Source organism: Tinamus guttatus, unplaced genomic scaffold (genome assembly GCF_059628265.1).
Source record: "Tinamus guttatus ecotype Peru unplaced genomic scaffold, ASM5962826v1 Tinamus_guttatus_pri_ptg000242l, whole genome shotgun sequence".
Lineage (NCBI taxonomy): Eukaryota > Metazoa > Chordata > Aves > Tinamiformes > Tinamidae > Tinamus > Tinamus guttatus.
In genome coordinates, this window is record NW_028288776.1 from 2523093 (window position 1) to 2544746 (window position 21654).

General features: G+C 36.9%; 1 protein-coding gene across 4 annotated transcripts in view; it reads left to right on the top strand.

Moving 5' to 3' along the window:
• TTLL7 (tubulin tyrosine ligase like 7) overlaps positions 1-21654 on the top strand; it is a 64451-nt gene that overhangs the window by 27668 nt on the left and 15129 nt on the right. For all 4 annotated transcript variants that reach the window (XR_015913458.1, XM_088526044.1, XM_088526043.1 and 1 more), the window contains exons 7-16: positions 877-1093; positions 4020-4184; positions 4755-4913; positions 13340-13434; positions 14235-14382; positions 14468-14541; positions 16421-16556; positions 17331-17417; positions 18795-18990; positions 19237-19517. Coding sequence is in view for 3 of the 4 variants with exons in the window: in XM_088526044.1 (XP_088382170.1) it covers positions 877-1093; positions 4020-4184; positions 4755-4913; positions 13340-13434; positions 14235-14382; positions 14468-14541; positions 16421-16556; positions 17331-17417; positions 18795-18990; positions 19237-19517 (1558 nt within the window). In the remaining variant the exon portion in view is untranslated. The remainder of the gene's footprint in view (positions 1-876; positions 1094-4019; positions 4185-4754; positions 4914-13339; positions 13435-14234; positions 14383-14467; positions 14542-16420; positions 16557-17330; positions 17418-18794; positions 18991-19236; positions 19518-21654) is intronic.

A 21654-nucleotide genomic window follows, 5' to 3' on the forward strand; every position in this document is an offset into this window, starting at 1 on the left:
TTTTGGAAGGTGACCCATGCCGGAGCAGGAAATGGTCTTGGCCAAGCTGAGATTGTCTGAGACAGAGATACACAGGGAAAAACAGAAAAAAAGTATATTTCAGTTTCCCTCCTCACAAGCTAAAGATGGTAGTGTATTTCAGAGAAATGCCTGGAAAGTACTCCAGGATACAAGAAGTATTTAGCACCAGAACATTAAAATGTATCATAGTAAAAGGAAGGGTAGAAATTAGATGAAAAAGGTATAGTAATTCAATGTTAAAGTTAATATTGATACACTGAAAAATAATAGCTATTAAGTTATTTGAAAACCTCTGTAATGTAGAGCTGTCTGTCTATAACTTGCTGATTTTTTTTTTTTTTTTTCCTTCCGATGTGGACAAATCGGAATGCAGAAATTTCCTCCCATTCACAGTCATGCCAGGTGGTCTCTTGTCCTGCAAATGCCAGGTCGCTCTCTCAGGTTACCCCTAAAATTCTTGGAAATCTGTACCTCAGACAGACGTTATGGCAAAGGATGGGAGCCTATTTTTAGAGCTGCCGGGGAAGAATGTCAGAAGCTAGAGAGTGGTCATCCTGCCAAGCAATTCCTGACCACAGAAGGAATGTGCTATTACAGACTGTTGAATCAGGGGAAGTAGAAAGTTATTTTGAAAGGGCTTGTTGCCTTTTTCTCATCCAGTGAAGTATTATGAAGGGTAGAAAAGTAAAAGCCACTTGAGTGAATGTCAGTCCTTTCAGCCCTTCAAATCAGATACGTGTCTCTTTCTTGACTTAGACTTTTGCTCACATAGCTGTGTGACCATGAATATGTATTTCAAAGTGTTGTGTCAATGTCGCATGTATTTTTTTAAATTTAACTTTTGTTTTTAACCAGAATCTCTTTAGTAAGAAATGGAGAAAAATTACAGGCCCAAGATCACTTGATTGTCCAGGAGTATCTTGACAAACCCTTTCTTATGGAAGGCTACAAGTTTGATTTACGCATATACATTCTTGTAACCTCCTGTGATCCATTAAAAATATTTTTATATCATGATGGACTGGTGAGAATGGGCACAGAGAAGTATCATCCACCCAGTGATTCAAATTTGGTAAGTTGACGTTCCTGCCGATTTATCACTTGCATGTGTAGAATTTTACTAGAGTTTGGAGGAGGTTTGGAGGAGGAAAAATAAGTATGTGACGTGAGATTTAATATGATATTTTTATGGTAGCACTTTTGCATTGTTACTGAAGAGACAAAAATGAAAATGAAAGATATTCCACTCATTTCTTTTTCCTGTCGATTGCAGTTATAGCCTTATTACTTACGTAGTCAAATTTTAAGACTTATGTATGTGTGCTGGAGTTTAAATATTCCATAAAAAAGGATGTATTTTGCTTGCTTTTAATATTCATAACCAGAACAAAATAAAAGGAAAAATTGCTTCAAGAACAGTTTTATTGTTTTTATATTTGCTTAAGATTCAGGGGTATTTTTTTGTAGAAAGAGAAAAAAGCTTTTCTTCTGCAAGGTGGTTATTTGTCACCCATAAAGTTTAGGGCTTCTGCTGAGCAGTTTGCAATGTATCAGCCACTGCGTTGGAAGCCTATGCAGAAAGCAGAAAAACAGCTACAAGACCTAGTCCATGAGTGCTCACCACAATCCTGAGAAGTGGGGGAGTTGCTGTACATGATGTTTGTCAGTGACTGTTTCAGTGGGGAAAGGAGTATGGAATGATTAGTTTCTATTTAGTGTACACCAACCATTGAAAAGTTCAGCATTATGTAGCAGACTGACTGTGGACTTGCAGAGAATAATCAAATGGGGAGTCGTGTTAATGTTTTTGCCTGCTTTAGTCCTTCCATTCACTGCACAGCATCCTCTTATTTTTCTTGGGCTGAAAAGTGTAATCCCTCTCGTTCTGGACCAAGACCAAACAAGAATGCCTATTAAAGCAAAAGTGAATGTGAAGCTTGCAGACACCAGTAGATTAGAGTTTCCCATACCTCACTCTTGTACTCCGTTACTACTATATCCTTTTTTTACAGACCCATATACTTACAGAGCTGCTTCAGGATGAACTAAACAATAGGCAATGCGAGGAGAGATGTTTTGCCTCCTTATTATTTAAAACTGTGTCCATCTTAGTGCTCTTTGAAGGGGGGAGGGTGTCATTTGGAAGCCAAAGTGATCCTTTGCACCATAGGATAGAGTGGGAAGAGCACAAGCCAAAACTGCAATTACAATATTCAATTCCAGCCTTTAAGACTTTCCACAGGCATCCCCTCTTCAATCAACCGCAGTTCTTGGAGAGTACAGGATCTTATTTGGATATGTTAATGATTTGAACATTAACTTTTTATCCTGTGATATTTCCTCTCGCAATTATCACATGTGACTGTTATCAGGCATTTAGATATTGTTTGCATGCTTTCTTATTTATTATGCCATAAAGACATTTGGTGCTTACTTACTGATGAATATGAATTACAGTATAGCTGCTTTTTTCTTTTCAATGCAGTTATCAGAGTTGCTTTTGGAATAGTTTGCTATTCATATTTTTATTGTTAGTTCCAGCAGTATTAGCAGCACAGAAACGTGCTCTGAGTGGATAAACAGGACAGCAGACCTGGCAGTTTTCTTTGTGTTTTTGCAACGGTTCATGTGGTAATTGATCTATAGTAGGAAATAACCCAGATTATCACCAGTGACATTTGTTAGATGACTCTTCTCCACGCTGGCTTCGTTTCACATAAGTTCAGGCTAAAGATGAATTCAGGTGTTTAAATAAATGTTTCAAAACGCCTCTTAAAAAAAAAAAAAGTTTAAAAAATAGTTACCTCTGCTTGAGATGACTTGAATTTCATGGAAAGATGACATTTATAACTACTCAAAAACAACAGGTTCTAGAATGATTCTCAAAGCAGTAATCAGAAGCCATGGAAGAAATTCTATTACTTGTAGTGTTAATACAAATATTGTTAACTACTCTGCAATTACGTTGTTCAGTTCTGTTAATATGATTAAGGCTTTTTTTTTAAACATGAGTGCAGTGAGATCAATGACAGTAGAAGGTTGGTGGTACCTATTGGCTATCCTACAAAGAGGACTGGGAACAGAAAGCTCATGGTTGCATCAATTAGTGCTCAAGCAAGGAGCGAAATATGGCAAATAGCTGTCACTGTGATAAGGAGAGTCATTGTGGTAGGGTAGGTGGAAGGCTGAATTAAAACTTGCACTGGAAGATAAGTGCACTTAAAAATATATTGGCCTTGGAAAGGCCCTGTATTTTTACACAAGATGAGTTAAAATTCAGCTGATAATATGAATCAGTTGCTGCTTACATTCTGTCCTATAAAGCAGCCGTATCACAAACTCATTTATGCAATGTTTAACTCCCCCTAATGTATGGCCATTCAAAAATGAGCAATTCTGTCAGATGGCAACGTGGTGGACAAATTTATATGTAAAAGTCTCACTATCATAGGAGCATTTCTCATAAACTATAGGCCAAACTGAAATTGGGGATTTTCTGTGAAACAGATACCAGAGAATTTTAACATTTTTGAAGTTGCTCGCTAAAAAGTACGATCTTCGTTAACTTCTTGTGGAATGTAACTATTTGTAAGTTATGGTAATTGCTCTTCACATTTTTGTTGTTGATGAATAAATTTGTTAAAAATAACAGGTGTATTATAATGCTTAACCAGATGTTGAGTAATGTTCCGGTAACTATGAGTGGCCCAAGTATGAGCACGGGTTTTGTTACACCAAGGCTAGAGCGTTCAGTATATTAGATCTCTAAGAAACAGAAATCCTAAATCCGCACATAATGCATTTGAGAAATGGGAACTGTTTGACTAATTCATTATTGATCTAAAATGTGTATGTGCTCACATACGTTGCAAAACCTGTCCCCATATTTGAGCCAGTCATAGGTGTGTTTTTTTTTTTTTTTAATTGACTGTTAGAAGTGTACTTAAGGTTTGTTTTGTTTAACTTTTTTTTTTAACATCTTTTCTCCCTGCTTTTAGAGCCAATTGTATATGCATCTGACTAACTACTCTGTCAATAAGCATAATGAACATTTTGAACGGGATGAAACAGAAGACAAAGGAAGTAAACGATCCATAAAATGGTTTACTGAGTTTCTAGAAACAAATAACCTTGATGTCTCCAAATTCTGGAATGATATTTCAGTAAGATAAAAACCATTACATGTTTCTTTATATTGTGTTTATATGTTTATAAAATTAATAGCCTCTGCCATCCACTTTGCTTCAAATCCAGGGAAATTCTTGGAACTTCATTAGTCTAAAATTCTCAGCAATGTATACCACGAAGGACATAGTATAAAAGATGAGGATGGTGATTCTAAAAATAGATCCTTTTAAACATGTAAATCACTATTTGGAGTTTGATTATGAGTCTAGTTATTAAACTATTTCTGTATGAGACAAAAAAGGCCTTTTAAACAGTTATTCACAAAGTCAAAATGTTATAGAAAGGAAAGATTCTGTTTAAATTAGTAGAGACTTTTCTATGACCTAAAGTCAATTTTATATCTGAAAATAACTATATATTACATAGCTATATATAAAATATAGCTATTTGTTATACATCAGATTAATTTATTGTATTTTTATGTAATATTTATCATGAACAATTTATTTGATTTTGGGAGAGCCTTCAGTTAAAGTATTAGAGTTATTTTAATATATTCTGCTATCGTCTTTCCTGATATTTTTTTTTCTAAAAACTGCTCACAGGAGTTAGTAGTGAAGACTCTCATAGTGGCGGAGCCGCATGTTCTTCATGCTTATCGCATGTGCAGGCCAGGACAAGCCCCAGGAAGTGACAGTGTCTGCTTTGAAGTCCTAGGATTTGATATTCTGCTGGACAGAAAACTGAAACCCTGGCTCTTGGAGGTAAACCCCTTTTAAAGAATGTAAAGTAAGATGTTTGAGTGAAACTAAACAAACTTTAGCTGAATTGATATCTACCTTAGATAACTGCCAAAGAAAGTATGTGCCTTGCAGAAGGTTGTTGCTGGGTAGATATGTGGCACTTTCTTCAGTATCCCTATTGAAATTCTGCCTCGTAGTGAATTTTGAAATGAGGGCAAAGGTGATTGATTCCTGGAGGGACATAGTATTTCACATGAGAAATGTGCAGTTGAGTGTTCTGGATATTTTTTCTCTGAAAGGACCTTGTTTTACAGAAATTGGATATTTCATAACCTATTTCCTTTAGTATGGTTCTGTATATTCTTTCATGAATTTATGGTCTTTATTTCATATTTTAAATGTATGTTCCATGTCCTTTAAAAAAAAAAAACCATATAAACAGGAAACTAAGTGTATGTGCTGTCAAACAATCAGCATGAATGGATGGAAAGAAATGTTTCTCTTGTATGGCAGCGGAACAGTAGTTAAGTGGTACTTGTACGTCTTTTCAATGAGGAATGGTTGAGGTGTGTCTACTATGTCTCTTTAATTGCACTGTTTAATATATAGATAGAGCTCACTTGTTTTTTTAGATTGCCTTATTTTGTTACCAGGTTGGTATGCTGTACAGCTGAAGTAAAAGGCAAAATATATTAAAAATCTGACTATTGACAATAAATCAATATGATGAACAAGATGTACACAAATTTACTGAATTATAGCCTTATTCTGTGCCTGTGAATATTAACAACAGTTGTTTTGTCCTGCTGTTTCTCTCAGGGATTCAGTGTAATTTTAATTAGAAAAATGCAAATTCCCTCACTGTCTGCCATGCAGACTTAAGCATATTTGCTAGCTTTTATGTTCTAGCCAAAAGCACCACGTGGCATGAACTTAATCTGCACTTTACAAAAGTGGTATCTGTTTTAATGTCACTGCATTTAAAACTACATCTCTTGTTTCCTTTTTTTTGTCAAGCAAAGCCTTCTATCTTTTTGATTTAGCTTTCAGATTAATATCTATAGGGTAGCTTTAGCTTGCATGTAGGTCTCTAGTTGCGTAAGTACAGACTGAGGCTGCTCTGTCTGCACATTTCATCTGGCCTTGTGGCAAATGATGTCAACATGGTGTTTTGTCATTTGCAAGAATGTGATGAAAGTCCAGCTTGAAGTGTCAGTGCAGGATTATCAGGGAAAAGTGAGATAAATTCCTTATGAAGAACTTCCTTCTGCATTCTCAGCTATTTACATGTAATACAGAAATGTTCACATTTTTAGTTCACTGTTTATGGTGCAGAGTCTCAGACTAGAATTGTACTGTCCCCAGTTTACATGTTTGTGTGGGAGGGATCTGATAACAATGTAGTAAATGCTGCTGTCTACTTTGGGTGATGGAAGGATGTTACTTTAAACCTTGGAGTTTTGTAAATTTTTTTTCTTCTGCTTTCAGCAATACAGGTACTTTGAATTTAATTTGCCATATATATTGGACTAAATTAATAGAAAATTCCAACTGCAAAATTCCAAATTCCATAAATCACTTTCTATTCTCATCCCTAAATGTTTTTACTGTGTTTGTTCAGCTCTTTGCACCTCTCTTGGAACAAACATGTTATATGCACACACGTCCACACACACACACTTTATATATAAAAGTGTGTGTACATGCATGTGTCTGCATCTGAAATCTGGATAAAAATACGTGCATATATATAGATTTCCCTGGCACAGTTCTGGCTCCTTCCCCAGCTTCCTGTGCCACCTTTCCCTGGCGGCAGAGCCGCCATAGGAGTGCATCATTCCCTCTCCCGGGGACACCGAGCCCATCCAGAGGCCCGTGCTGCTCTCAGTGCCATGGGAATTCTGCCAGCACTGGATTAGGCTGATAAATCTAGCTTTACAGCCCCAGGCACATTGAGCTTCTTGGCTACAAAAATAGCTTGATCAAATAGTGTAAGAAATAAATTGTGCCATGTTCTGATGACTGTCATTTCCTGAGATGCCTTTTTCATATTCTTGGTTTTGCGATGTGGCTTTCCTGCTCCTTGATGCCACGGAACTTCCGGAATCTTCCAGCAAGGCACGGGCTCTAGGAAAGGCGCGATTGCCATCTTGTGGCACCGAGTGTGGTGACAAGCATTTATGCTGTCCCAGCAACCTTGATCCCTTCTGAGCAGCGACTAATACACAGATCTTCCTTTTGGACCCGGCAAATCCACTTTTTACTGTTTTTGACCCAAACTGCCAAACTAGCCTATTGCACATAAATAGGGAAATCATTCAGTGCTCCAGTTCTTGGATTGGCACCAGTGTTATTCAGCTTGTGAGATCACAAAGTCCTTGAAAAAGGTCACCTTTTAACAACTTATTCCTTGTTCTCTCTCCTGCTAAACTTAGCTCAAGTTTCCTGTTTCTGGGAGATGCATTCACCAAGCCACAAGTTTGTGTACCAAATCACCCTTCCTTGTGATTTTAATCTGAGTGAGAGAAAGCTGCAAATTTATTATTTCATCTAATTAAAGTATTAGAAAAAATGTAATCAAAAAGTTACTTTAATTTGAGTTACAGTGTTAACTCCTATAATTCAAGGAATGCAATGAGTGCTAATTCCTTCAGATAAAGTAATCAAGTCATATGCACAAGCTCTGTCCCTTTTCCTTGTGTCCTGCTTGCCCATCTGTCCTGGGGTACCCACAGCCCAGCAAGGGGGAAGAGAGGGCTTCAGTGGCAAGTGATCAGTGTCCAGTCCTCCTCACTGTGAGAAATAGGGTGGTGATGGTGATGATTTTGTCCTTGTTGCTCTCAGGTTCATTTAAGATTATTCTTCTACCTTTGCTAACACAAACTTCCTTGATCTCCTGTTAGGACTCTCTACTTGCTGGCTTTTTTTTCCATCTGTTAATAATTCTGCATCGTCTCTAAGTTTTACTATAGATGCTGTGTTTTACATTTACTGAATTCTGCTCTGTGTTCTCTTTATCATTATTTTCTTAATCCCTAAAAGCAGTTTTGCCCATTCCTCTACTGACCTGTGATTGGCCTCAGTGATTTGTGTTTAGGCCTTGGAGTCTCTGGATTTTCCAGGTCTCAGCTCTCATCTGTTGTAGTTTCAGGGGTCCTCGTGTCTCCTTAGAACACGTCAGGATTTCTTACCCATGATCACAGTTTACAAAGCAAGGCACTCTGACCATATATCCAGTATTTAACCCATTGTGTGGGTACAGTGATGTGCAGATGTCAAAAGGCAGATTTATGTACATATCTGTACAGTTATACATTGAGATATTTGTATTGTACTACTTAAGGCTAGAGCCAGATGGAAATACTGTATCTTGCTGCATTGCACTGGCATTTAAATTATTTCTGTCATACCACTGTTCATGAAGTTGTTCCATAAATATAGTCGTCTTGTTCGGGATCACCTTGTTTACACTTCTATCAGCAACATGATTTGTGGGGAAAATTAACAACCTTCAGCAAAATAAACTAGATTAAGCCATTTGTGTATCTCAAAGTGCAAGTCCTTAGAATAATTGAAAATAAATTGTCCATGAGCACTTGCAGTGATGAAGACTGAGCGCAGGCTGGGTGGTCTTAGCCTTCATCCACAGGTTGTGGACAGTGATCTGCCTGACACCTATGAGGCCATTTATGGAGCACTGTGACCAGTTTTATCACCCAGAGTAAGGTAGAAACACTGACAAACTATAGTAACATTGGCAGAAAGCTGGTAACCTGCTCGGGGCTTTAGAGTACATGATACATTGGGGAAAGCTGAGGGAGCTGAGCTTGGAGACGAGAGGACTTTGGGGGGATCCAACTGCCACTTGAAAGTAGGCTTAGAGGGAAGACGGAGTCAGATGGCAATGCAAAGTAAATAGGCAGCAGGCCACTTGGCAAGGGCAAAAAGCTTTAACTTCATGAAGAGAACGTAAGGTAAGTTCTTCTGAAAAGTTACTGGACTGGCACTGTGGGCATCCAAGTCGGTTATGCCTCTGTGGTTTTGATACAAGTAAAATTTATTTGGGCTTTACTGTGAGGTGTGGCTATTGTTCCTGGGCCTTGAAACGTCAAGCAGGTTTTTTACGTACTTACTATTGTGTTCAGTCGGTCTGTTGTGATCTTACCAGCTCAATAGCTGGGTGCCCTGAAAGAAATTCTGCCTTGTGACAGAAAGCTGCAAAGCGGCAACCGCTGTTTCCAGAGGAGTCGCATTTTGTGTGCTGCAAGGTGCATCGCAGCGCCTCTTGCATTGCTCTGCTGGCAAGGGTTGTCAAGATAGCACCGACCTATTCTAGGCCCCTGCCCCCAGTTCATCTCCGCTGTGTATTTTTTGCACAGTGTGAACCTTAGAATTGGATTCATTTCCCTTATCTTCAAGATCACAGAATGGTTAAAGTTGGAAGGGACCTCTAGAGGTCATCTAGTCCAACCCCCCTGCACAAGCAGGGACACCTAGAGCACGTGGCACAGGGTGGCATCCAGGTGGGTTTGGAAGGTCTCCAGAGAAGGAGACTCCACAACCCCTCTGGGCAGCCTGTTCCAGGACTCTGTCACTCTCACAGGAAAGAAGTTCTTCCTCATATGGAGGTGGAACTTCCTGTGTTTCAACTTACGCCCATTACCCCTTGTCCTGTCACTGGGCACCACGGAGAAGAGCCTGGCCCCATCCTCCCTACATTCACCCCTCAGGTACTTATCCTCAGCAACAAGAGAAGACCCAGAACAGAATTTTCTGAAGGCAACAAATATCAGATGAGGACAGTTTATAAAAATGGAACTAATAATATAAACACAGTTTTGGGCATAGTTGTTGTTATTCTGTTTTATTATTAGATTTTTTTTTATGAACCTAGATTATTATTGTGTCAGGTACTGCTGTAACCATAGCAGACAAATCATAGCTTTAGTGGAGAAACAAGGGAAGCAGGGTTGTGCTGTCAGCTGGTAGAGCTGGAATCCAAGTTCCCTGAATTTGTTGAATTTATTTTCTAGGAGATAAAGTACTTGACTGATTCTTTCTAATTATCTTCTGATTCATCTCCCTGAGAACAGACAGATATAAAATTTATTATGAGATTGAATGAAGACAGACTAAATCATAGGAACTACTGTGCTAAACTTTACAAGTGATATTTAAATGTGTAGTATTTAGGAAATGGAGCACAAATACTGTTGTCATCACTCTGGGACTTGTAAATATTCCTGAGAATGTGTCTACTTGTGAATTTCCTTCCAACACTTTTTTCTTTAAAAAGACAGAATTCAACCCATCTCATCTGACTTGACTAATAACACTTTTGCAGCAGCAAAAAAAAATATATATATGTGGAAGAGTGCTGATTCTTTCTCAGACATCTGTCTTCATGTTTTTTTAAAAAAAGAAAAAAAAAGACCCCATCACCCCACTTTGAAGGGAAATAATGAATATTCCTTTCAAATTCTGAGCTATATATCTGAACTCAATTGTGTTTTGTAAAGAAGGATTAATATTACTATATAATTAGAAATATATTCATAGCTACAAATGCAATTTAGAAATATTTTTAAAAAAATCTGTCAGAACCATCCTGTCAGCTTTGTGCATGAGTTATATTCAAGCAATTGACAGAGAAATTTTTTGAGTCCTTTTGTCAGGTCCTGACAATCTTCTGCAATATTCAGATTGCTCTCAACAGTCACAGAAGTTAAGAGGATTTAAAAGCAGATTTAAAAACAGATTGAGGGATTTGATTTAAAAACTGTTTGAGGGAAGTGTTCATCAGTTCATAAATCAGCAACAGCTCTTGGACTGCCAGTATAAGAGGTATCTATTAAACAAACATCTAGGATGCCATGATGTTTCATATGCTCTGAAAAGAGCAGAAACTCAGTATTCAGTTTTCTTCTGTGTTTCAAAATAGAGATATCAATTTCTGTAAGTCAGTGATTCAGCTTATTTAAAAAGCAAAGAAACAAAGTTCTTTCTCTCTCTCTCTCTCTCTCTTTTTTTTTTTTTTTTTTCCTTACAGAAACACTGGCCAGCCATCTCTGTTGGGGCGAACAGCCCACACTGTTAATCCCTTGAGGATAAGGGCAGATCAGTGTGTCTGTCTGTCATATGAAGTTCAAATGAGTACAGTGCAAGAAGTAATATTAAGAATAATTATTTTATTGAGTAAAGTATAATTCCTGGAGAATCCCAGTATCTAGATGGCATTAATGACTAACGAAAACTTGAACTCTAAATAAATACTAAGCTTGAGAAATTTCCATTTTTTCAACTCAAAAATCTGTTAAAACAGAATGAAACTGAAATACATCCTTATGTAAGCATATATTTTTCAAATACTCATTAATGCAATTAAAATTTGAAAATCTTTTCTGGAGCTTATTGCACAATAGTTTGAAAGGGAACATTTTGTATTCTTTGGCGGTTTGCAGCAGAGATGGCCCTTTGTACTGACCCATCCAAAGGTGTTTCACAACAGTGAGTGAGGCAATACTGACACAGGGACAAAGCGTAGGCATTCCTGCTCAGGTAGGGGAGCACAGAGCTCAGCCCTCGTGGTCCTCAGCAAGGTCAATTATGTGATGGATTTATATTAAAACAACAACAAAAAGAGCTCACTTGCCTTTTGGCCCAACAGCTTAGCAATATTTAGAACTCTTCTACTTTCTGTTAGGAGGAGCAATTGATGCTTCTGTAGTTCTTTGATTCTGTTTCTTTTAGTTTTATTTATTTGTGGCAGAGAAAGCTGCTGCTTCTGTGAATCTTGTGCGCAGGCAGCCTCTCCCCATCTTCGGGGAAGGGATTCTCAGCTCCCTTTTCCTTGCTGTCTGCTGGCTTTCTCTTCTCTCACGCTTGTGTGCTGGTTTTCTTTGGTCTTGCAAGCATTACCAGTGAATCCACTCAGTCCACATGCCTTAACTGACTCAAGATTTGCCTTTCATGGTAACTTCTAGAAACTTTTTAAGTGCAGAGAGAGAGAGAAAAAGAGTGCAGTTTATTGCATGTAATATGATGTTACTGTAGGCTCTTGGCCAAAGAGCTGGTCTTTTCAATTTCTGTCTGTCTGGCAGTCAAGTCTCTATTGGATGAAATGTTCTGGGTTATTGTTTCAATGAAAAACTAGTTTTCCTTCCCAAGAAAATACAATTTTCCCCTCAGTCAGCCTGCTGAAATTCTTCACTCTTGGGTTTCACAGCAGCTTGCGAGGAGAGAAGGGACGTGAAGGCAAGCTGGAGAGAGGGCAGCAGCAGTCCTTCATGGCAGCCTTCCATCACGGCAGGTTAGGTCAGGTGTGAAACTGCAGCTCTAGGATGCAGTGCTGTAGCTGCCTAACCTGCTCTGTGTGCAGGTTCCAGGAGCTTTGCCATCCTAATATTCAATATGAAGACACATTCCCTTTCCCCTTCCTTGGGAAGGCCCTGGTGAAAAATAATCTCTGAGTTTAGTTTTCATTTGCATCAGTTCAGGAGCAGTTTCCTGAGCTGGTGAGCCCGCGAGTGCTAAGGCCAAGTAGGTGCAGTAGGACAGCCTGGATTGGTGTTAGTATGAGATGCCCAGGAAATACAGTTGGAAATTTTCATTTTAGAGGGTATTTTATATGTTTAGAGTATCAATAAATGTTACATGTTAGAGTTTTGTCAAATTGGATTTCTTTGCGCATCTAACTGTGGATGGGAGTCTTAGCTACTTCAGTTTGCACTACTTCATTTAAGTACCACAGATAGGATATTTTGTACTGTAAAAGCAGCAGCTTTTTAGCTTCTCCAATGAATGCATGAAAATGGTAGTGAGAGCAGCCATACTGTGCTTCTGTGCTCTGTAAATACGTGTGTGTGCAAAATATTAAAAACATTCCCGAATATAAACATTGACTTAGTTCACAAGCTTTTTGTTATGGAGACTTGGCAATCTAACAACTTAGGCTTCTGGGTGTTGCTGTAAAGCATATCTGCATAGTGATTTAAATATACTTGACTTTGAATTAGAACTTTCTGTTCTTATATAGTTATTGCTTTTCAGAGAAGAACCATATTGTAAGTAAAGGTAAAGAAAAATAGGGAACTTACCTCCTTCCTGTAGCATGGCAAATAATGTGTGTTCACGTGTTTAATAGCATGTTGTGTGGTTAACGTCCTGGCAGCAGCCTCCAAGGAAAAATTAGAGTAGATTCACAGTTTAATCGTGTTCATTGTAGCTTTGTCTAGTGTGTCTCCTGGATGCTAGTACTGGAGATTTTTAATGCTCTCTTTTTTAAAAAAAGACAGACATGTAATGAACATCTCAACATTTTTTCCCCTTAACTCTGCTGTTTTTGAAAGAATGGATTGTCCAAAGCCTGTTACAATATCTGTATATCTGTTGAATTAAAAATTCCTGAGTCTTCTGTATCTTTTTTTTTTTTTTTTTTCCTTCTGCAGATTAATCGTGCCCCAAGCTTTGGGACTGATCAAAAAATAGACTATGATGTAAAGAAAGGTGTTCTGCTAAATGCATTAAAACTTCTCAACATACGGTAAACTACTTCTCTGACCTTCCCTCTGGTTCTCTTTCTATTGGCATGAATGCAGGAGGAGGGTTCGTTATTTGAATTGGAGTAGCAGAAGTGATGCAGAATGTTATTGTTAGTTTTGCTATTGACATTGTCCCAAATGTAATTTTACTACTTGTTCATGTGCCTGCCAAATATGAAGTGATAAAAATCCCTTTCATATGTGCTTTAATAACTTTTCAAATGGATCTTGAAGTAGGGATATGAGTGATGGAAAAGGCATGTGGCCACATGCTTTGGCAGTAGTAGCACACAGTCAAAAGCAATGGACCTTTATTGCTAACGTAGATTTGGAGTATGTTGGAGAAAATGTTGGAGAATATAGTTTCAGTCATATTTGTACATTAAATTATAGAGTCGTTATAGTACACCTTAAAATGTAAAGATATTGCAGCCATAAAAGTTGATGTTAAAATAGATTTTCTTAATGAGTGTTTGAATTTTAATTTATATTTCGTAAACCACATATAACTGATAGCCTTGCACTTCACGGAAACCATGTGTATTTTCCTCAGTTGTGGCAGTTTAATATGCATGATAATAGAGTAAATGTTGAGTTCTGACACTTGACTCCTGAACTGCTGTGCTTGGAGTTCCATGGAAATGAATGTTAGGTGTATTTTGCAATATTATAAACATTGCATTAATAATTATAAAAGGTCTTGAACTGTCACATTCTGCTGTGTGTAGAAGCTTTTTGTAATTCTAGTTAAAAAATACCTCTCTTGGGATTGTGTTACCTCTTAATATCATCTGTGTTTCAGGACCAGTGATAAAAGGAGAAATTTAGCCCAGCAGAAAGCTGAAGCTCAAAAAAGGCTGTATGGTCAAGGCTCTATGAAAAGACTGTTGCCAGGTTCCTCGGACTGGGAAAAGCAGCGACACACACTAGAGAGGAGAAAGGAAGAACTGGTATAAAGGAAACTTACTGTACTGTTTATTTCTTGCTTGTGGTTTCTGCTGTTCGTTTTAATTATCTCACTTTCTTGATTTTTAGAAAGAAAGACTTGCACAAGTACGTAAACAGATTTCCAAAGAGGAGCATGAGAATAGGCACATGGGGAACTACAGGTAATTGTATTGCTTTATAGCAGTAGTAGGCAGCGTTCGTGGCTTTCATAGGAATAATGGAAGCAAGTATTTGTGGGTAGGTGGTAATTCTCTGCCAGAAACGTGCAAGCATTTATAGTAAATATAAGTATATATACCAGCTAGTAATGTATTTTTTTTTCCTCTTTCAAAATTTCTCTATGCACTTAGGAATCTAGATGGCATTAGTCACTGTAGTGTTCGTGCAGCACACTTGAAAGATGGGATTTTTCCCAATCAGCATACCCAGAACTCTCACTATGAACTAGACTTATACTCAGTTTTGATGTTCCTTTTCCACAGGGGACCAATTTGGGGTGGGAGTATTTGGGATTGTGAGATCTGAATGTTAAGTTTAATATTGACTAAAAGTTAGAAAATCTTTTGGCTCTTCCATTGCTTTGAAAGTGTGACATTTGAAATACCTTATTTGTATTGCTGCACTTTCATTTTGGACCTTAGTAGGCTTAAACCTAAGCATCTTCAGATTCTGTCTTAACATACATTCAGAAGTCAACTTTAAGTCATTTTATTGTTGTTATTCATCTCTGCTTTTTTGAACAGATGTTCTAAACTTCCCAATAAAGTTCTCAAAAAGCATTTCATGGAAACATATATCAGTTTCTGAGGAAAAAAAATCATTTTTGATGAATTAACACTTTACTCACAAACATTGCTTCTTTGTAACATTCCCAGTTTTAATTATATCCTTTTTTTGACACGTGGAGTTGAATGAGTACATAAAAAAGCCAACACAATGGAGCAGATGTTTTCATATTACTTAGTAAGAAGGAGAAATGTCATGATGCTTTAATGCAGTTTGCTTTTTCAGTTATGTTGAAATTTAACTTATTAACTGATTTCATTTGGAAGAGCTAATTCTGATCCATGTTGAAAATGAGCCAAAGTCCTCTTTATTAAGATTTTAGATAAATATAAATCAAGAGAAGTAAAAAACTTTTTTTTTTCTCAATTTTTTTTTTTAAAAGAAGAGGAGAGAACTTTGTTAATGTTCACAAAAAGTGAATAAAAACATACAAGCCACATCATGACAGTCAAGATAAAAAATAGTTCCTAGACCTTGCATGGGGCAGACAGAATTGACTTATGGATTACTCCTTAAAATAAGTGAGGATTAATTCCTTCCATCATCCCCATTTTGGCCATGCTTTTGGCATTCATGACAAATCGAGGGGTTTTCTTCAAAATCTATTGTTCTTTGATGAGCATGAATAAATCCAAGTCCTGTTTCTCAGATTGTCATAATCTCCTTACCTGCAATTTTAGAGACTGATGACATAGATGCTGTAATGGAAAATCGGAGTCACCCTGTACATCCACATGTTTTTTTAAAAAAATAAATATTCTGTCCGTTATATTAGGACATTTAGCATTCAAGTGCAGTGCATATTCAGTCTTTAATTTATGTCCATTAAATCAACTGCTCAAATTTTTGTGTCCTTTTATTACTAAAACAAGTTGTTTTGTGCTAATGAGTATCAAACACACTCTTTTGCTAATATTTTATGCATCATTCAGACCTGCTGTGGAAATTTCAGAGTGTTGCAAAATTCAATTTTGATATTTCTTTGGAATAATTTGCATTGTGTTTTCCTTCATTTTGGAATGGACATTTGCTGGTTTAAATATGTGTTTAAAATTTGATGAATGAGCATTGTTCATCATCAGAGAATGTGTTTTATAGTAATTAGAGATAAGATAAATATGTATCATGGAAAAGTCTGTAATGCGTCATGGAAAACTCTGTAAATTAACTGCAGTACTTTTGTGTTACCAGTGTGGCGAGTAGCTCAGCTTCTCTGTTTTACTTAACCTCAATTTAATTTGTCTTCATTTGTAGGCGAATTTATCCTCCTGATGATAAGACTTTACTTGAAAAGTATGAGAGTTTGTTAGCCACTGCTTTCCAGACATTCCTTGCTGGGAGAGCAGCTTCACTTCAGCGGGAAATGAATAACCCTTTAAAAAGAATGAAGGTACTAAGTGTAGAAGTGTTGGCTTCGGAGTTACTTATCTTGGAATTCTAGCATGGCCTTGTGGATTAGTTTCACTCTAATCATGTGTGATGGCTAATAAATATAATTTCCATCATTTTATTACTATCCTTTGTGCAGGTTGTGGGCCAGGTTTTGAATTTTTGTGTAACTAGAGTGGATCCAGGGTGGAGGCAGGCTAGATGCCTTTAAACTTCTTTACCATATTCCTGGTCCTGAGCCTTATCCCTGGGCAAACGCAAAGTTGTCGGAAACTGCTTATGAGTTGGTAATTGCTTCCTCCTTTGCCCAGTCATGCCCCCCAGTTATTTATCCACTGTATGGTTTGAAATAAGAGGTGTCATAAAACCATCTTCATGAAAGGCATCTGAAAATTCTGCTTGATTGCCTACTTAAGTTGTCAAAGATAAACAATAGGAAAAAGAGCTGTATGCAAAATAACCAACTAATGAGATTTAATTTAAAATCTGTGAAATTATTTTCCATATTTCTAGTTGGCATCATCAGCATTTTTACAGGAATCTTTGTTTGGCCCTTTGTTCAGATTTTTATCTTTAGTAAATCTTGAGGCTTCAATTAATCTTTCAATGTCATATTGATTGCAAAAAGATGCATGTATCAGAGGAAATACTTCTACATCCTCCTCTAGAGGTACTGATAATCTTATTTCAGGAATTAATAATTGGAATTATTTCCAGTTCTTACAAATTGCCACTTGACCTTTCAAATTAATCATTGTGACATTTGCATTTCTAGGAAGAGGATATTTTGGATCTTCTGGAGCAGTGTGAAATAGATGATGAAAAACTAATGGGAAAACCCATGAGACAGCGAGGACCTAAGGTATTTGACTGCTTTAAATACCCAATATTTATGCTGCTGTATGAAGCGGTATGGTCTTCATCACTCTAAGTGGGGAGTTTAGTTGTAAATTTTCCTAGTAAATCCTAGTAAATTTTCATTGGAAATGTTTACTAAGCCTTATACAGCTTACCGGAAAGGTCTAATCAATATGTTCCCGTGCTACACTGCACTCTGTGGTGAGGATAGTTGTTTTTGAGAAAACAGTAAGTGTAGGGGAACCTTAATTTGTCCTTTTGGCAGGCAGATAGACCTAGAAATATTTTGTGTAATCTGAACATTTGCAGGAGCCTCCACAGTGGAATATACTTTATCTGTTCCTTAAATGGTTTGCCAGTTTGGGCTTCATAAACAGTGACAGTATCCTCACTGTTCTGTTAGTTTTAGAAATCTCTTTTCCTTCCTTGGCTAAAATACAGGTTTTTGTTCAGTTCAGATGTTCAGTACTAAAGTACATCTTGCAGGAACAGTTCCTTCTGGGGCTTTGCTCTACTGGCCTTCACAATAAGACGTGGTGTTGCATTACACTGAAATAACAGAACAGCTTAAATACACCTCGAGAGTTCTTCCATTCCACTCTGACCTAAAGTATATTCAAAATTACAATACTAGTTTTTTGTAATTTTTAATTACATCTGGTTGAGAAATGGAACAATGAGGCTCTTGCCATAGGCTCTTATAGATGAGAGTTACTAGAAAGGAAATGTAGGAAAAAAATGACTGCACAAAACTTCTTAGGGTAATAGATATAATGGTGGATGTTGTTCACACTTGCATTTTTCTTGTATAGCTGAATGTTGATAAAAGACAATTTTTCAGATGTACTTTATGTTCTTGCATCAGTTTCTGTTTCCTGCTTTTTGCTTTTTATCTCTCAGTGCCCTTGGTGATAGCACAGGATTAATCACTTGATGGCACTGAATCCCCTGTGCATAGGGAACACCAAAGACGCCTTGGATAGATTGCTATATTTTCCTAGTTTTTGCTGTCCACATGATGTGAATTAATGGCGCCCTTTTAGCAGTGTACCAGTGTGTTTGCCAGTGTCTTCACACTCCTCACTGTTAAACTGTAGCTTTGGCTATAACTGAAACTATAGCTTCAAGCTATACTTGAAATAAAATCACAATAATTTTTCCTCATTATATAAAGTACTTTGTCAGTTAATGTGAGAAAGATTAGGGTTATTATGTCATGGGTTTAATAAACATTTGTTGGAAAATTAAGCACAAACTTCTAATTTTATTTTGGAGGTCTTAAATCTGTATCAGTGAGCTTCCATCTATCAGGAACCTAGTCTGACAATAGTTTTCTTGGGGATTATGAATGTTTTTTTTTTTCTTTTTCTTTTGTCTTTAGCCATTATTTTCTATGCCAGAAAGTGCACAGACCTTAAGAAAACTTAGGAACTACAATAGTGACAGTAGCTGTGATAGCAGTAGCGATGTGTCAGAATCAGAAGAAGAAACTGAAAAGGAGGATCACAATGAAAAAAAAGAGAAAAAAATATCATATGATCTTGAAGAAAATAAACATAAAACTTTAGAACGATCAGGTGAGTTAAATTTTAACTTAATTTCCAATTAAGTCAGGTATGTAATGGATTATATAAAATACTTCAACACATGAGAATGTAGCCACTTACAATGCTTTTGAACTCAGGGATAAACAGTGGCTTGTTCTATCTTCTTTCAAATCTTTTCTAAATTATTGAAAATTTATTTTTTTAAAAACAAAGATGGAAAAAATGTGTGTTGAAAGAATAATAAATAGTTGCATTATCCATTTAATTTGTCTGCAGGTAGAGTGACCTGGAAACCTTCAGTTAAAAATGTAAAAGCTCCATCCCATTCATCCCCCACGTCATCCGCAGGTCCCATAAGGCGCTCTGTAAGTTGTCCTCGTTCCATATCAATATTGACTACGCAGTCACAAGCAGCCGAGCAGCGTCCCCTTTCTGCCAAAGCATCTCTGCAACTCCAGCGTGCATCCTCTGTGAACAGGTCCCATTCTCTAAACCGCAGCCCGTGTTCGGCCAGAGCATCTCAGACATCCAGTTTGGCAACTATGAACTCTTCTGCGGTGAGTTAACATAGCAGTTGCGTTCAAAATGTGTTAGATTTCTCTAAAACTAGATACATACATCACCAACTTTTACAATTTTAGAAATTCTAATGCACTATAGTCAATTCTATTTTGACAGATATTCAAGACTGTAAGATCTCCAGACCTTTACACTAAACACTTACCGCTAGCTGTGATCTTTTCTGGTGCAGCCATACAGATGCCACATCTTATGAAAATGGAAATCTTAGCCAGATTTTTTTGTGAGTGAAAAAACTGATCTCCTAAATAGTTTCTTGAAGGTAGAGAGTGTTTTTTACCCATCTAAAAAAGTTCTGAAATTAAGGCACTAACAAAGATGCATCAATACTTCAAAATCAGTATATTCTCCTTGGGTAAATAATGTGCACTAGAATAAAGTACTTCCTGCCATTAATAAGACTTTGTCTGGGTTTTCATTGCAGAACAAGGTGTAATTAATTTTCATATTAGAGCATCTATTTCAAATAAATTGTACCACTGCAAGAGGACTACAATTCTGAACAGTTAACGAGAGTTTAGAAAGTACAGATGTTGCCTTATCTTCCTTAGGATTTGTTACTTTAGTAAATAACAGTAAGTAAAAGTCTGAGAAGACTTTTTTTTTAACCTTCGCTTTAAAAAAAACAAGAAAACAAAACAAACAAACAAAAAAACCTACTTACAAAATTTCTTCTATTTTGAAGTTTGTCCCTGGAGTACGCAAGCATAAAGATTCAAGTAGCCTCGTTACAGAATTAATAGAATAAGTAGATGAGATTAAACTGTTTGGAACTTGAGCTGTTGGTTATAATTTCCTTGTGTGTTTCTGAACCATTCAGAAAACCTGTGTTTCTGAGTGTCATTCTCTTTGGTATCTTACCAACCAAGCCAGGTCTCCTGTCTTTGTGTGGGTTCTACGGCGGAGCGTGTACCCGCTCAGGCAGTGTTTGCTGAGAGCTAGTGATGGTGTGTTCATGCTTTACATTACATCCTGCAAGTAATTCCTCTGGCAATGGAGGCACGGGGCAAGGGCAAAGGAATTAGCACTCTTGGCCCACATTTGCGCTTTTTCTGTGTTACAGTGAGGTTTGAGTATGAGAAACCCCTTTGTGATGCTAATTAACTTGCTTCTTAGTATTTACTAACTACAATCATCATTTTATCTAGTAGGAAGCTCATTGTCTCTTTTGCCTGTAAGGCCTTGTCTAGATGATGAAAAAGGATCCTTTTAAAATTGTGTCAGCTCACAGCCTATGAAATACTCCTTAACGTGGTTTTCCATCTTTAAAGTCAGCTAATAGGATTGGAAAAATATTGTCTTCATCACAGAGTGCTAAAGGTATTTTTTATCACATTAGCTATCTCAAGATTAAAAAGTACTCTTTTATTATCAAAATGTACTCTGAGAGTTTAATGAGGCAAGGCTAATATAGATTTTTCTATTCACATTAATTCTATATCAAATACATATTACTGAAAGATTACAACTAGTCTCTCACAATATGACATTAAAAATGGACTACTCACTGAAATGAACATTAGTAAGAAACCATACTTACTTTTTCAGTGAGTATGCTTCATCACAGAAGTGATCTTGATATACAGAACAATTATGTTGGGTGATAGTAGGTCACGTTTCTTAAACGTGAGTAAAACTACTTGCAGATTAGATAAAAACCAGCCCATAACTTAGCACCATATTGTGAATGGAAATGTGTTCGTAATTACTTTTGTGCCCCAGAATACTACATATTACTGATAAAATAAAATTGCTAAAGTATAACTTTGACTATACTCAGAAGAAATTATATGTACATGATAAAGTATTAGTGTATCAATACTTTTGGCAAAGACAAAGCAGCTAGTTGTCATTTTTGAGGTTAGTAACAGCCAAATGCACTATATCCACGGTGTGGATAGCTAAGTGTTGAAGTACTGTTCACAATTGGAAGCCATTATTATGGCTGTAATAAGCAAGAATGTATTTAGAGTTTGTAGCAGTGCAGAACTGAAACAAAGTAAATTATGGCTACTAATTTCTCTTCATTATATTGAGTTTAAATTCAAAATGTGTATGTTAAATTTCAACCTTATTGTAAATGTCAGGCATCATAAATATCTAGTTCATTTTCAA